Genomic DNA, 15,158 nt, shown 5'->3' with positions numbered 1-15,158 from the left:
GTCTAAGACACATTGCGAGAGCCCCCTAGAGAGACAGGCATGTACAAAATCACCTTCATCTAATAGAGGCTCTCTCCCTAGGATCCAAATTGTTTTTCCTTTTATATTACAAGTCTGAGTTCTAAAACTGGGTTTTTTGGCTTTTGCATGGAACTGCCAGACATTACTTATTCCTGAGGTCTCTAAAGGAAGTGGCACATAACGTTCCCTATTCTTGTTTTTCTCTCTTTTTTTTTTCCTACTTCCTATACCTCCTATAGCTTTGTAACTACTCTTGATTCTTAAGTTTCTATGTGGGTCTCTGGCCAATTTACACACTGTATTTCACAGAGCTTACTTGTGTTTTATTCTGGGCCAAACCATTAACCTAATAACCAAGTAGGTATTCCTTAAAAGACCTGAGTCAATACCCCCACTCCCCACACATAGTGTAGTATTAGAACAAGTCTGGGACTAGACACATTAAATTGAAATCAGAGTGGCTAAAAGCTGTCCCCCATTAAGCAGATGATTTCTGGAGGCAGCCTAAAGGACGTAGGCAGTTTAGGATTCAGATGTTAAATCCAAGGAATCTGCTAGTAGAAAGGATAAGGGAAAACCTCTCAGTCCTTTACTTTTTCCTCCAAAGCTAGCAGAATGGACAGGAAAGATGCTTGAGATTCTCCTGCCATCTGTTGGTGGTTCCTGGTGCAGAGATAAAAGGAAGGACTGAATTGGAAATCCAGGTACCCTGTCAAGATTTCCCAAAAAATAGCTTTGCAGGAAAGAAATTTTGGTATTCGAAGTCTGAACTCCAGTTAAAAAAGCAACTTGGTAGAATTTTTTTGGGGGGAGGGTGGAGAGAGGGATAGAGATGTGAAAGGCAAACTAAGTCTAAATTTAAGAACAGGGACATTAAAAACTTTATTCAATAAATACAACAAATAATTTAAAAATATATTTCAATTCCAAAGCCAATTAAGAAAAGGAAGTAGAGGCAAAGGGAAAAAAAGCAGGGAAGTAGGAAGGTAGAGGAAAGGAGAAATGGGGAACAATGGTTTGGTTGGGCTGTGTTTCAGAAGATACCACCCTTTAAAATTCTGATCAAATGCTCTTGATCCATAACCCCTTAGCCCTTTTTCTGATGGGGTAACATAGGAGTCCACCAGCAAAGAATGATTCTCTGGGCTCTGGAGCAGAGCACTTTGGAGACTGGAATATGTGAGGGTGAGATGGGTAGAGCAATAGGAGTCCTTTTCCAGTCATTCCTAACCCCCCCCCCCCCCCCCGCCTCGGCGGGTTCAAGTAGTGCAAACTCTTAGGTAGAGAGCTCCCAGCTGCATAGTTTCTTGGGTGCGCATCCAAACTAGGGCCTCTGGGAGATTGGTCCCAGAATACCAAGGGGTCCAAAGCCACTTTGGTGAGTGGGGTCTAAGGGTGAAAAGAGGAGAGGCTAGGACAGAGCTTCTGGGCTAAGCCAGTGACCAAGTCAGAAAACAATGCTGGGCAGGAAAGGGCTACAGGGCAGGTAGTTGGGACACTAGATTCAACAGCTTGCCATTAGCCAGGGAAGCTGAGGATGCACATGGAGCAGGACCAGAAGACTGGGAAAGCTGAGGGAAAACAGAAAAGTTCGGAGGAAGGAAGAGGCAGCTCAGCAGCAAACTCCAGGAGAAATAACCAGCAGCCCTCACAGATTTGTGATTGTCTCTTAAAAAGATTTATTTTCTCTTCTTGCCTGAATGTACAAAGGCAAAAAGAGTACAGTTTGTATATATATATATTTATATATATATATAAAAAAAACAAGGAACTTGGTAATTTACACTTTTACAGAAGGGAACAATCAGGAAGACTGAAATTAAATCCAACAGAGCAACGCCAATGGAATAAAAGCTATGAACAGCAATACTGCCCCTCCAGCCCTGGCCTCCAGCTTGCCCCAACCTGCTCCCAGTGGGAGGGCTGAGCACCAAGGCAAGCGGGTGGGCTGGGGCAAGAGGGGCTGGGGGACAGGGCCTGGGAGGAGCTCAATCTCAGAAGGAGCCCATGGCAGGGCATCACTGGAAAGCTTCCTGGGATGCCCTAGTAATAAAACAAATGACAAAGGCCCAGAATTCTGGAGCCAACTAGCTGCCCAGTTGGATCTTGGGGGCATCAGAGTAGACACTGGGATGGAAATGGGACAAATGGGGAAGTGACACGAAGGGGCCTCAAAGCTTTTATACAATTCTCTAGCCCTTCTGTAGTCTTAATCCCCAACTCCTTAAACTAAGTTCTCCTACCCCTACACCCTGGAGTCTGGAGAAGAAAGTCAAGAAATGACCATTTCATCTCATTGGGTGCCTTCTTACCCGTCTGTGTGTGGTTCTTTGTCCTTGAGATGTGTGGAGAAAGTGGGGAAAGAAGGAAACTCCATGCACGCACACACACATGAATAAGGCAGGGACTGAGGATGAAGGGAACCAGCACACCTTAAATGAGGAAGCGGATGTGAATCCTAAAGAGCAGCTCTCCAAGCTGCCCTTCCTGGGGATGAGGTCCTCTTTACCTGTAGCTTCTCTTCCATGGGGGTGCCCAGGTAGCTATGTTTGTAGGGACCTGGGCAGGGATGGCTCAGAGAGAGGCTTGGTTTGGGGGTCTGGACCCTTGACCAGTAACCTTTTCTAGCCTCTGATGATGGGGTAGAGATCATTGTTGAGTGTCTCATCCCTCTGACTAGGTCATGGGTGCCACAGGTAGCCCTTACCTGTGTTGCTCCTCCCCATATAGGAGAGGTAGACAGCAAATCTTTCACTCAGCACTTGTCAAGGATCACCACAGCTGCTGCTTCTACTTCTGCATCATGTTATTTCAGGGAAGATTGTACCCAGGAAAGATCAGGGTGAAGAGAAGGCAGGCAGTGCCATTCTGCCACTGTTGTTTTCACCTGCTCTTCTGGGCAGCCCCTACTCTTTGAGGGAGACTTGATATATGGATCAAAGAGCTAAATGTTTTTTAAAGGGTGGGGGGAAGCAGCTGTTCCCTTCTGCAAAATCCAAGGCTGCTCTACAAATACAGAAGTTCCTCCTTTCTGTGTCACAGAACTAAGTGGAAAGGCAGGAGTGTGGGGCCATGCCTGCCCAATGAGAAAAAAAAAATTATTCCAACGGTTTCTTTACAATATGTACAGAGCACGCTGCAGGACAGCGCCACAGATACAAACACACAATATTTTAAAACAACAGAGATGGGCTCTTGGCTCCACCCCACAGGAGCCTGGGAAGGCATAATTAGGCTGAAATTTAGTCACTCTCTTGGTAGGGGTGACTCAGGTTAGGTGGAATGAAGCTGTCTTCCAGCTATTTCCATAGATAAAAGGGAAGTCACTATTCAGGGCACTACCCACTGGGCAGCAGGAGGCAGAGGGATGATGGCTGTGAGGGAGGCTGCTTGGGACCTTGTCAACAGGTCTAAAGTAAGGGAATTTTGGGGAAGGCTAAGAACCCAACGTGAACAAAAAACAAGGACTTGAGAGTCTAGAGAAAAGGTCTGTAGGTCAGAGGGGCTCTCCTCTCGGACAAATGACCTAGGCCCATCTATGTATAGGGCTGCAGAATTTTTAGAAACCACCCTCAACTGGGCATTGTGCTTACTGTCCTTCTATTCTCCTCATTCTCCAAATTAAGTCACAGTCATATTCCTGCTCTTAAATTGTCACTTTTGGCATTCTGGTCACAAATTCTCTAGCCTTGGCAAGTGTCTGTCAATCTTTCTCTCTCAATCCAGAGGGTCAAAGAAAGATAGGAGGGGAGAACAAAGAGATGACCCCTCACAAAAGCAAAGAGCTAATACTTCCCACACTCCAGGGAAGAAGTGACTCCAATAAAGCTACTGAATCATTATCATTTTCCCAGTGTACAGGGCATAAAGCTTGGACCCAGAGAGACTGAATTTCTAAGGACAGCAGAGAAATGTTTGCTATCTCAAAGCACAGCTCCACTGAATTCACTGCAACTCTGACAAGCAATGCTTGGATGTATTTTCCCAGGGTCTGAGGAACAAAAGGCCTCCTATGGCCAGTGGCTCCTAAAACAAAAATGTGTGTTACAAAGACACAGCTTATATTGGCACACACGGAGGTTATAGATTGAGCTATATAAAGTCATGTACTTGTAGACAGAACTGGGCTGTATACATTTGTAGCCCTAAATGAGGAAGTTACTCAAATGGCTGAATGCACAGGACATCTCCAAGAACTGCTGGGTGCTCCCAGGGCCTGCCTTCTGGGTCTTGCCCTAAAGTGACCCAGCAGACTCCAAGCTTCCCCATGCTGGGGGAATACTATTTTATCTGCCTGAGTCTTAAGAGCCAAGCAGTGGAAAAGAAGAGGCAAGATCAGTGTGGGGATCCCCCTGGGAAAAGCACCAAGGGGTTAGGAGGGAAAAGAAAAAGACAAGGAGTTGGGAGATAAGAAGCAGCAGGACCTAGTGGGGATGCAGTTTCAATTTCATGCTCCAACTCATTCAGGGTATCCCTGGGGAGCCCTGTGCTGGTGTTGAAACCCCTGCCCCTCTGCTTGACTGGCAGCTTCAAGGCTATGGTGGGGCAAATGCCTTGGTCTTCCTTTCTAGGCTAGGCTCTGAGCGTTTATATGTGCTCACATTGGGCGGCGGGGTGGGGGGAGGGGTCCTGGTCCTCTATGTTTGAAGACCTTGTTTTCACACAGAGAAAACAGCCCCCCAGTATCTTTTCCTGAGATTCTAATTCCTCCACATGCTGTCTGTTCCCAGGGCCCAAACCACTGGGGAGATGCAGGAACTGATGATGGTGGTAATGATGGTAGAGGGGGTATGGCTGCTGTGCTGTCTTCAGACCTTACCCAGTGCTTGCGGGGTGGGGGTGGGGTCCCCTCTCTGGGGGTGTACTGCCCCGGCAGCAGACCAAGGCCTTGGGGAAAAAAGCAGTGACTTCTCTGGGCTGAGGCCATGTTCCCCTGGTTGCTCCCCATGCCTTCATCTCCACAGAGGTGACAAAGCCATGATGTGGCTGAGAGAATAAATATTTTTGCTAAGTACCAGCTCTCCAGGTCCTGAGGAAGAGGAAGGGTCAGGGAGTTCCAGGGGTCTGGTGGAGGCGAGAGAGCCAAGGGTCTGCCTTCAGTCATGGTAGGAACGGCAAACAGGATGATCAACACCATTTAACTGATGTCTAAATGGCACGTCCAGCACCTCCTTGGGTGAGCCAGTCCAGGCCCGTGAAGTTGATTTTATCCGGGCACTTGGTGTTCTGCAACGGAAACATGGACAGGTAACCAGGCACTCAGCCTGCTGGCATGACAACCACAAGATGGCGCTCCAAGAAAATTAACTGGCTAGTATTAATCCCTAGGGGCCACAGGTCTCTTAGATGCATACAGCTTCACAGGAGACTGTCCTACAAGAGGCTTGGCAGGATTCCACTATTTCCAGACTGCTGACACCTCAGTTATCCCTCACTTAGGATCCACAGGGATGCTGTGATCCAGGTAGCAGCTATTTCTGGCCCTATGTTGCCCCAAACAAACAAAAATTACTTACCATTCTCACCTCCTGGGGGGTGGGTACAGTGAGGGAGTTGAGCCTTGCTGGCTGGCAACAATGGCTGTAGAAGAAAGCCCTGGGCAAGTAGGAGGACATGTTAGTCCAGCATTCACAGAAACCTCCCCTTCACATTTCCTTTTCACCAGCTGGCTAGACACAGGGAGGACAGACCTCTTAAATTCCTAGCTCCACTGAGTTTTGGGTACTGACTAAAAAAAAATCTGATTCTTGGCCAGATACAGTGATTGGGGGTGGACAGTATAGTTTTTTTTTTTTTTAATTAAATAGATGCTTCTTTTATTTTGGCTGTGGGAATACCTGTTCCTTATTCTGTGAATATCAAAGTCAACATTCTGGATGAGTCTAAGAATCCCCCAGCTCCAAGGGAGTAAATAAATGTCATGTTTTAATGAGTATTTGCAGGAGGCTAGTATTTTGGATAGATTAGAAGCTTGAAAAGAAAAAAGATTCTTGGCTGGGGATGTGGCTCAAGCGGTAGTGCGCTCGCCTGGCATGCGTGTGGCCCGGGTTCAATTCTCAGCACCACATACAAACAAAGATGTTGAGTCCGCCGAAAACTAAAAAATAAATATTAAAAAAATTCTGTCTCCCTTTCTCTCACTCTCTCTTTAAAAAAAAGAAAAAAGAAGAAAGTTTGTTATGTGGGGGGACCTTACTATGAGTATTACTACTGGGATGCAGACCAAAATATAGATGATAGGGGACAATAGGCTTACCTGCTGCATAGGGTAGGTTGTACTGTGCTGGGAGCAATGAATACCCCAAGTGGTGGTGGTGGTGGTGTGTGGACATCAGGCGCTGGGAAGGGGAGGTACGGGGCCGGTCGACACTTCGATCACCCCCGCCTGATCCCCCAACACTGCTACAGCTGCTGCCACCCCCAACCACCCCACAGCCTCCCCGATCTCTCTCCTGAGAAGTTTTATCATTTATCTGGAAAGGAAAGGAAACACAGAGAAGCACCAGAGTGAGACATACATGAGTGATATAACCAGAGCCCCACATTATGATTTCCTGAAAACGCAGGACACCTATGAATCAAGAACTTGCCCTGATGAGTCAGTCAAGTTGCACTGTGGTTAGGCCCTGATGAGTCAGTCAAGTTGCACTGTGGTTAGGACCTGAACTTGCCCACTGCCTCCAAGATTTTGGACCTCTGTTACTTTTGGATAATACTGTACTTCTCTTACCGTGGGAGACTTGCTCTTGTAGTGACTGGCATGCTGCTGCAAGATGTCCAGGGCTTTGGACTCTGAGCTGGATTTACAACTGACATTGGGGCTGGCTCGTGCCTTGTCGGCATCTTCACCACCTGAGACCTTGCTGCCATATGGGGAGAAAGAGTAGCTGGAAGGCAAATAGGAACCTGGGGAAGGAGAAATCAAGTGGTCAAAGAAGTGAAAGGTAGAAGAAACTGCTTTAGTGAGCTTGGTTAAGTGGGCATTAGCTTTCCTAGGCATAGGCTGAGGTATTTCCTACCATGGTATCTTTGGGATAAGACTATTGGCTTGTCTTTTCTTTATTGAACTCTACAGGGAAAATGAGTGAAGGGATGCAAGGAATATGCCTTCAGTTTCCTGGAGCTGACTTCCCCTGACCTGGTATGGTTCTTTGAAGGACTCTCAGATTCTTTTGGAGGGGTGATATTAAAGTAGAAAGATCATAAAGATATAAAGTCAACTGGCCTTGGGATTAGCTAAACCTCTGAAACTTTCTAGCTGGGTAATCTTCAGCAAATTAACAACCTTTTTGAGTTTTAGTTTCTTCATCAAAATGAAGACAAGAAGATAATGTTCATAAATATCTCAGGATAGTGCCTGGATTGGAGCAAGCCTTCACAATACACAGAACTATTATTTTTATATATATGAGTGTATGTGACAGGGAGTAAGGAACACCTTACCTTGCTCAAGGAGTGAGAAAATTTTCCATTTCTGTTTGAAAAGCTTACTTATTCTACTTAGAGTCTGTCTTAAAACAATGTCACCAGATGTCATGATTATTTAGGTTGTAGGAAGGTGGAAGCTCTAAGAAGTAAGTTAGGAAGTGCCCAAGTCTGGGGCTGGACATGTGGCTCAAGCAGTAGCACACTTGCCTGGCATGCGCGGGGCGCTGGGTTCAATCCTCAGCACCACATAAAAAAAAAAAAAGAAGTGCCCAAGTCAAGGCTGGGGATGTAGCTCAGTGGTAGAGTGCTTGTCTACATGCATGAGGCCCTGGGTTTAATCCCCAGCACTGCAAAAAAAAAAAAAAAAAAAAAAAGCCCAAGCAAATCTGAATGTAGAATAGTGATTACTAGGGGTTGGGGGAAGGGTAAGGAATAAAGAGAAGTTGGATAACAAGTATCCAAACACAGGTAGAAGGAATATATTCTTGTTTTCCACAGAAAAGTGGGTGGCTATAGTTCATAATAAGCCTATTATATTTTATGAATATTGTATTCATAAATTCACAATAAGCCTATATTTTATGAATATCTGTAAGAAAAGAATTTGAAGGCTCAAACATAAAATGCTAATCATCCTGATTTGATCAGTGCATGCTGTATACATTTGTTGTCATATGACATTATATCCTATTAATATATATAATTATTACATGTTAAGATAAATAACAAGACAAAGTTAAATTGAATGCCCTTCTACCCCAGAAGAATCCCACATGACTCTTTGGGCAATAGAAATTGGCAAGCAGAGTTGACTAAGAACATTTTCTTCTAAAAACTTTTTTTTAAAAAAATTTTAGATGTTTTTGGATCTTTATTTTATTCATTTATTTATATGTGGTGCTGAGAATTGAACCCAGTGCCTCGCACATGCTAGGCAAGAGCTCTACTACTGAGGCACAACCTAGCCCCTAAAAACTTTTTAAAAAAGAAAATGTTCTTATTTAACTCTACTTGCCCCACCCCTCTAGGAACTCATGGATACCAGCATAAAGAGCTAATCTTTCTCAAGTTGAACCTAGCCAGACATCCCCTTACTTTAAACTGTTCTTCCTGTCTCTTGATTGCCTTCCAAACTTTCAGCTGAGCATGATCTTGCAACTGAATATATACATTGTTCTGATCTGAATTTTATTTGTTCCACATGTCTCTACTCTATCAAGTTATAAGGTTTTTGAGAGGCAGGAACTAATCTCTTTTATATTCTCCATAGTGCCTTGTACATTGCAAAATTTAGAGCATATGTCTGAAAAAAAAAGAAGCCAGCTTAGATGGTGATACTAAGAGTATCAATGAGAACTGACAGTAGAGGCAACCCTCTAGCTTGAACAAGGGAAGGAGAGCTAGTCCCTCAGACTATAATCAGGAGTCATTTAAGGAGCTACGAGAAAGTGTGACCACTTCACAGAATGATACAATCAAAAAAGGGCTGTCATCTAAACAAGCCTCATTGAGTCTTAGTGCCAAGCAACAAAACTCTGGGTTTGAAATCTCCCTTCCTGGTAAATGGAGCAGAGATGGCACTAGGATGCTGTACCTGGGTAGTTCTGCATCATCACAGCAGGCATGCCCCTGTAGCTGGGGTGGTTGGGATCATAGGACTGGCTGTAGGAGTAGCCGTGCATATAAGGGATGTAGGACTGGTGCTGGGTGAGGGGAGAGGACACAGGCACATGGACACTTGGTCGCGGCTCCTTGCTCCCAAGGCGGGACTCCTCAGACGTGGGCAGCTTGCAGTCACTACTTGTGCTTTCCTTCCCATCCTCCTTGGGGATAGAGTCCTTACTCCGACTCCTTTCCTCCTTCAATTTGCGATCCCGTTCCTCTTTCCACCGCTCATCCTCTGACTTTATATCTGAGTACTTGGCAGGATAAACATATGTCCACATCCGGGGTTCTGCCTCCTACAATAATCACAGAACGAGGTGTTGTACACATAAGACAGAGATATAGTTCAAGCCCCAGGTCCCAGTATAAATACAAGCACACTAGACTCCTGGGGCAGGGTAGGATCCTGGCTTTTATTGATCTTTGTTTACAATCCAATTTTGGTTTCTCTTGTTTAAAAAGCTCCCCACTCAAGGAGACAAGATGTGGGGAGAGAAAAGGAAAACCTATCAGTGTACGTTCTCTAGGCAAGCACAAACATTCTGGGACAAATATTCCTGGAATAGAAGGGGCTACCTCCTTCTAAAACATTTAGATTGTTTCCTTTCTTCAGCACACTTTTTTTTGGTGTGTGTGGTGGTGCTAGGGATTGAACCCAGGGCCTTATACATGCCAGGCAAGCAGTCTACTAATTGAGCTATTGTTTCCCTTCTTCAAGGCAAGCTCAATGGGTAGAAAGCTATCACTGCTGCCAGGTCAGAGAAGGAGGGTAAGTGTTCACCAGTAGGGAAGGGAAGATAGTCTAAGTTCCGTGAATAAAGATGCGAGACTCTACATTCTCTGTTCTAACTCCACCTACTAAATCCCCTTTCTCCCTCTTCTTCTTCAGTTCTGAAGATTGAATGCAGGGCCTCATGCATGATAGGCAAGTGATATACCATTAAGCCACATCTCTAGTCCTTTTATAAATTTTATTTTCAGACAAGGTCTTGCTAAGATGCCCAGGCAGGCCTCAAACTTGCGATTTTCCTGTCTCAGTCTCCCAAGTAGCTGGAATTACAGACATTATCACATATGGCTATAAAATCGTTCTTAAAGAAAATGAGTAGTGTACTTTTGACCTGCTCTAAAACATGAAGAGATACCATTAACTCATTCCATAGGAAGGAACTAAACAGTGGAAGGAACATTATACTAGGAAATAAGATATCTAAGTTCTAGTCCTGGCTCTGCTAGTGAAGGTTCAAGTAACTTTAGACAAATCAAGCTAATGTACCTAGGTCTTTCTTATCAAATGGAAAAAACCTCTTTTACAGAGCTATATAGTGCTTACCCCCATTCCCTGAGACTCTGGATTGAATCCAGGGGCCCTCTATCACAGAATTATATCCCTACTCCTTTATATTTTGAGATGGTCTTGTTAAGTGGCTGAGACTGGCCTCAAACTTGCAATCCTATCACAGCCTTTAAAAAAATCACGAAAAAAATTTACAAAGATAAAGAATTCCTAAAATCATAACTCTAAAACTCCAATTTTTAAAGTCTATGTGTTGCCGAAGCGAGCAATTGGGGGTGCTGGGGTTTTGGCTCAGTGGTGGAGCGCATGCCTCGAACATTGAGGCACTGGGTTCGATCCTCAGTATCACTTAAAAATGAATAAACAAAATAAAGATATTGTGTCCATCTATAACAACAACAACAAAAAAGGTATTGGTGATTGAACCCAGGGATGCTCTATCACTGAGCTACATCCTCAGTCCTTCTACTTTTTTATTTTATTTCAGACAGGGGCTTGCCAAATTGCCGAGGCTGCCCTTGAACTTGGTGATCTTCCTGCCTCAGCCTCCAGAATTATCCACCACACCCACATTTGCTAATCTCAAATGAACCCTTATCTAAGGATAGCCCTCATTTGTGAGGGAGACAGAAAGTTTATCAGACAGTATTTCCACTTCCTCCCAAGGGCAAGAGTTACCTGTCGGTACCAGAGTATTGGATCCACCTCTGCCTGTCGGCCACACTCTGTGCCTGTCTTAGCCTCAGAGGCCTCCTTGCCTAGGTGGCCGGTCTCATTCAGCTTCACTTTAAGGCCTTCAGGGGCTTGGCTGGGGAGTTTTGAAGAGTCATCTAACTTGGGAATGATGACTGACTTGGCAGGATCAGTCCCTGGCTCCTTGGCTTTACTGGGTCCTGACTTTACCAGGTCTGTTAAGCTGGGAGCCTTGGTGAGGGTAGGTGGAATTGACGGCTTTTGCTTCCACTCGTCCTTGAGTGCTGCCTCTCTTTCCTTCAGGCCCATCTCTGTCTTCTTGTCCAGTCCCCGTTGCTGCTGCTCCAAGCTCTGCCTTTTCTGTTGTTCTTCATATTGCTGCCGGTAAGCCGTGTTAGTGCTCAGGAGGTGGGTGTGGTAACTCTGGTCACTGTAGCCATAGGGGGGCACATAGGCATACTGGTTGTAATACAGGGACTGCATGTACATGTTGGGCCGCTGCTGGATGACTGAGGGCTGCTGACTGGAACTCAGTTCAGGCTTCTTTTCCTCACAGACATCATTCTTTACTTTCCCCTCTATACTCTCAGGTTCCTCATCCTTTTTCATCTTCAGGGCCTGGCTCTCCACTCCTGCCTGGTTGCTGGGGTTCAGAGCCCCTGGGCTAGACTGTGCATAACTTGGAGAGTAGTAACTCTCAAAGCCTTGATAATATGGTGAGTCTTTGCTCTGTGGCTGAGGAGGGAAAAGAGTTTTCTTAGCCCCTTCCTTAACCAACTGTTCAGGGTCCTTTGATTTGACACTGTCCACCTTGCCTTCCCCATCCTCCCCAGCATCAGAGATGTCAGAGTATGCAGGGCTATTGGTTTTGACTGAGCTGGCTTCAGCTCCATTCTGGGTCACTACATGTAAGGGAGTCAGGGGCTGGGTAGGGGTTGTGCTATCTAGGCGGCTGCTGCCTCCAATTGAAGGGCTGGGGGCATTGTCTGTGAAGCTGTAGATTTTATCAGCTTCAGCCTTGATGCTAGCCAGTCGGCTTTGATGGGGGTCTGATGAGCCATTCAGGAGTCCTTCCATTTTCATCCCATCTCCTGATGATTCCCTGAATGGACTTTTGCCTTCTTCTGTTCGACATACCTTCCCAGGGGTCAGAGGACTTTCAAGTTCCTTAGAAGATTCCTTCTTTTTTTTGTCTTTCTTTTTCTTGTCCTTGGCTGGAGTCAAGGCAGGGTTGACTGAAAAAGGTTCTCCCATAACAGTGGGCTTGGGCTGAATGGGCTTGAGTTGAGGACTGTTAGGCATGGCTTGAACCACTGTGGTGGTCAAGCCTGAGGAGGAGCCTGGGCTTGCTGCTGTGAAGGTAGCTGTCTGGAAAGTGTAGATTTGCTGTGGGGGGATAGCAGGGGCAATGGGCCGGGCTGACTTTAAGCTCTTGGAAGGAATCTTTTCAGGTTTCAAACTAGAGGGTTTTTTACATTTCTCTTTTTCCATACACTTCCTTTCCAAAGAATCAAAGGCGTCATTGCTTGTTTCATCCACTACTGAGGGTCCATCATCAGAGCCATCATTGGATAAGGCCCCAAGGTCTGTGTCCCCTTCCCCGCTCAATTTTTTCTTACAGAGGCCTTTTGTGCTGAATTTATTTGAAGGAGAGGGGCTATGAGGCTCCACGAGCCGAACTTTGGGGGTAGCTGAACGGGCAGGGGACAAGGAACCTTTCTGTGAGACGGGTGCACCATTGCAGCTCCCGAGGTCTGCATGGAGGGTGGGCTCTTCTCCATACTCACTGTCTCCATCTGCTTCAGGCTTGCTGTCATCATCTGTATGGGCATGAGCTTGGTGGTACTTAAGTCCATTGATGTGCTTGTATTTCTTGTTGCAGTTTGGGTGGGGACAGTCAATTAGGACTGGAGAGGGACAATTTCTGTCCAGAACAGTGGGTTCCACCTTGGTCCCAGGGAGGGGGCCAGTGGCTGAGCCCATGGAATTTGTACGGACACGCTTGCTCCCTTTGGAGTCCTCTGAGCTAGAATTCAGCTCCATGTCTGAAAGGGGTTTATTTTTCCGCTTATTAGCTGAGGAAGGGCTGGCCTTCACATCTTCTGAAGTGCTGCTGGCAGGTGGGCGATGCTCTGAAGAATTCTGGCTGCCCCGGCGGCCTTTGCTATTGGCTCCTGCTCGGGTTTTGCTGCTACTGCTGGTCCCTTTGCTCTCAGAGGCTGTGGTTGTCTCGTTGACAGGTGTGTTACTGTTCGGACGCATGCGTTTGCCTCTACCTCGACCATTGCGCATTTCCAAGTCACTGGTGGGTGAGTCACAGAATCTTGGCAAAGAACAAATATAACAGGATAGTATTAAGAAGAGAAACCATCTTTATTTATTTGTTTATTGGTACTGGGGATTGAACCCGGGGGCATTTAACCACTGAGCCATGCCCCCAGACCCTTTTTTTCTTATTTTATTTTTTATTTTAAGACAGAGTCTTACTAGTTTGCTGAGGCTGGCTTTGAACTTGCAATTCTCCTGCCTCATCCTCTTGAGTAGCTGGGATTACAGGTGTGTGCCACTGTGCATGATGGAAAAAAAAAAGTCTTTAAACCAGTTTAGTTGTAGCCTCCAGAAGAACCTTCCAGATGATGATTATTGCTTTCAACAAATATGATTTGTTGAAAGAATTTGTGCTTGTGGGAACTGCATTAAGTGGTGAACTCCTAGGATTTTACCTGCATGCCAGTTACAAATTATTCCCCAGCATTTCTCTTTAAAGCCATGCAGGCAAAGAGTAGTCATGCCTGCATTTGTTCCATCACACAAAAAATAGTCATTCTGCATTTCCTATATGCAGCCATAATCACGGTTTCAGAGAAGACTTTAAAGATCACTCAGGAAATTGAGACCAGGAATGCTAAGTAACTGACTCAAAGTCACACTGCTGATTAATGGCAATAAACAACCAGAATTTAGTTCTGCTTTCAGCATAATGCTTTTTGCCTAAATACCTTACCACAAAGGTATAGACTGGTAGAACAAATCAAACATCCATTCATTTAAAACACTCCTAAATATGTCCTAAACACAATGTCAGCCAATAAATAGTATATGAATTTGTTGAATGTTTGCATCTCGAGATTTGCACCTATGGATCTTTTTTCACTGGCCCTAGAGTAGCTTTTCATGGACCCCAAAATACTATCTAAACTAATAAAACACTTAGCTAAAGATGGTTCCTGTTTAGATCTAAAGATGGTTGACTCTTACTCCAGGGGCAGGTGGAATAGATTGTTTCTAAGACTGTGAGTGCCACAGCTATGGCAGAAAAAAAGACAATATTTGTCAATTATCTCCTTTGGGCCCCCAGAACATTCATATTATAAAGCTACTATTTTTATTATTGCCCTACTTACCCACTGTTTCTCTAGATTCTTACATACCCCAAAGCAGAAATAAATCCTTCCAAAAGATTTCTCAGAAATAAAAAAAGAGGATATAGAGAACAAAAACTGGTCTTAGCTGGGCATGGTGGCACATGCCTGTAATTCCAGTGACTTGGAAGGAGGCAGGAGGATCATGAGTTCAAAGGTAGCCTCAGTGACTTAGTAAGACCTTATCTCAAAATGAAAAGTAAAAAGGGCTGGGGATGTGGCTCAGTGGTTAAGCCCCCTAGGTTCAATCTCCAGTACAAAAACAACAACAAACAAACAAAAAACTTGGGGTGGGTTTATGGCTTAGTGGCAGAGCATTCACCTAGTGTGTGGGAGGCCCTGGGTTCGATCCTCAGCACCACAAATAAATAAATAAAACAAAGGTATTGTGTCCAACTACAAATAAAAAATAAATATTTAAACAAATAAACAAACACACATAAAACTGGTCTGAGCTCATCTGAACAGTTTTATAATATGCTAAGCCTCCAGAAGCCTGGCCCAGCATCTCTCAATATTAGGAGGCATAAATAACCACATAATCCCAGGTAGAGCACCATTACAGTAGACAAAAAGAAAGTGATAGGGAGTAAAAAAACTTCAAAAATAAGTTTCCTTGGGACATTCTTGCC

At 45.0% G+C, this 15,158-nt stretch overlaps 1 protein-coding gene across 5 annotated transcripts in view; it reads right to left on the bottom strand.

Moving 5' to 3' along the window:
• Znf609 (zinc finger protein 609) overlaps nt 1–15,158 on the bottom strand; it is a 241,650-nt gene that overhangs the window by 43,130 nt on the left and 183,362 nt on the right. For 2 of the 5 annotated variants that reach the window (XR_011706687.1, XR_011706688.1), the window contains exons 5-10: nt 11,090–13,427; nt 9,044–9,410; nt 6,752–6,927; nt 6,278–6,494; nt 5,538–5,616; nt 5,037–5,247 (exon numbers count right to left, since the gene is read on the bottom strand). Coding sequence is in view for 3 of the 5 variants with exons in the window: in XM_027924361.2 (XP_027780162.1) it covers nt 5,543–5,616; nt 6,278–6,494; nt 6,752–6,927; nt 9,044–9,410; nt 11,090–13,427 (3,172 nt within the window). In the remaining 2 variants the exon portion in view is untranslated. Of the gene's footprint in view, nt 1–878; nt 5,248–5,537; nt 5,617–6,277; nt 6,495–6,751; nt 6,928–9,043; nt 9,411–11,089; nt 13,428–15,158 lie in introns of those variants that run through there. The other 3 variants (XM_027924361.2, XM_071608383.1, XM_071608384.1) reach the window with 2 other exon arrangements.

Source organism: Marmota flaviventris, chromosome 2, assembly GCF_047511675.1.
Source record: "Marmota flaviventris isolate mMarFla1 chromosome 2, mMarFla1.hap1, whole genome shotgun sequence".
NCBI classification, from domain to species: Eukaryota; Metazoa; Chordata; class Mammalia; order Rodentia; family Sciuridae; genus Marmota; species Marmota flaviventris.
Note: the sequence above shows the minus strand (reverse complement) of the source record. Positions and strands in the feature narration are given on the sequence as shown.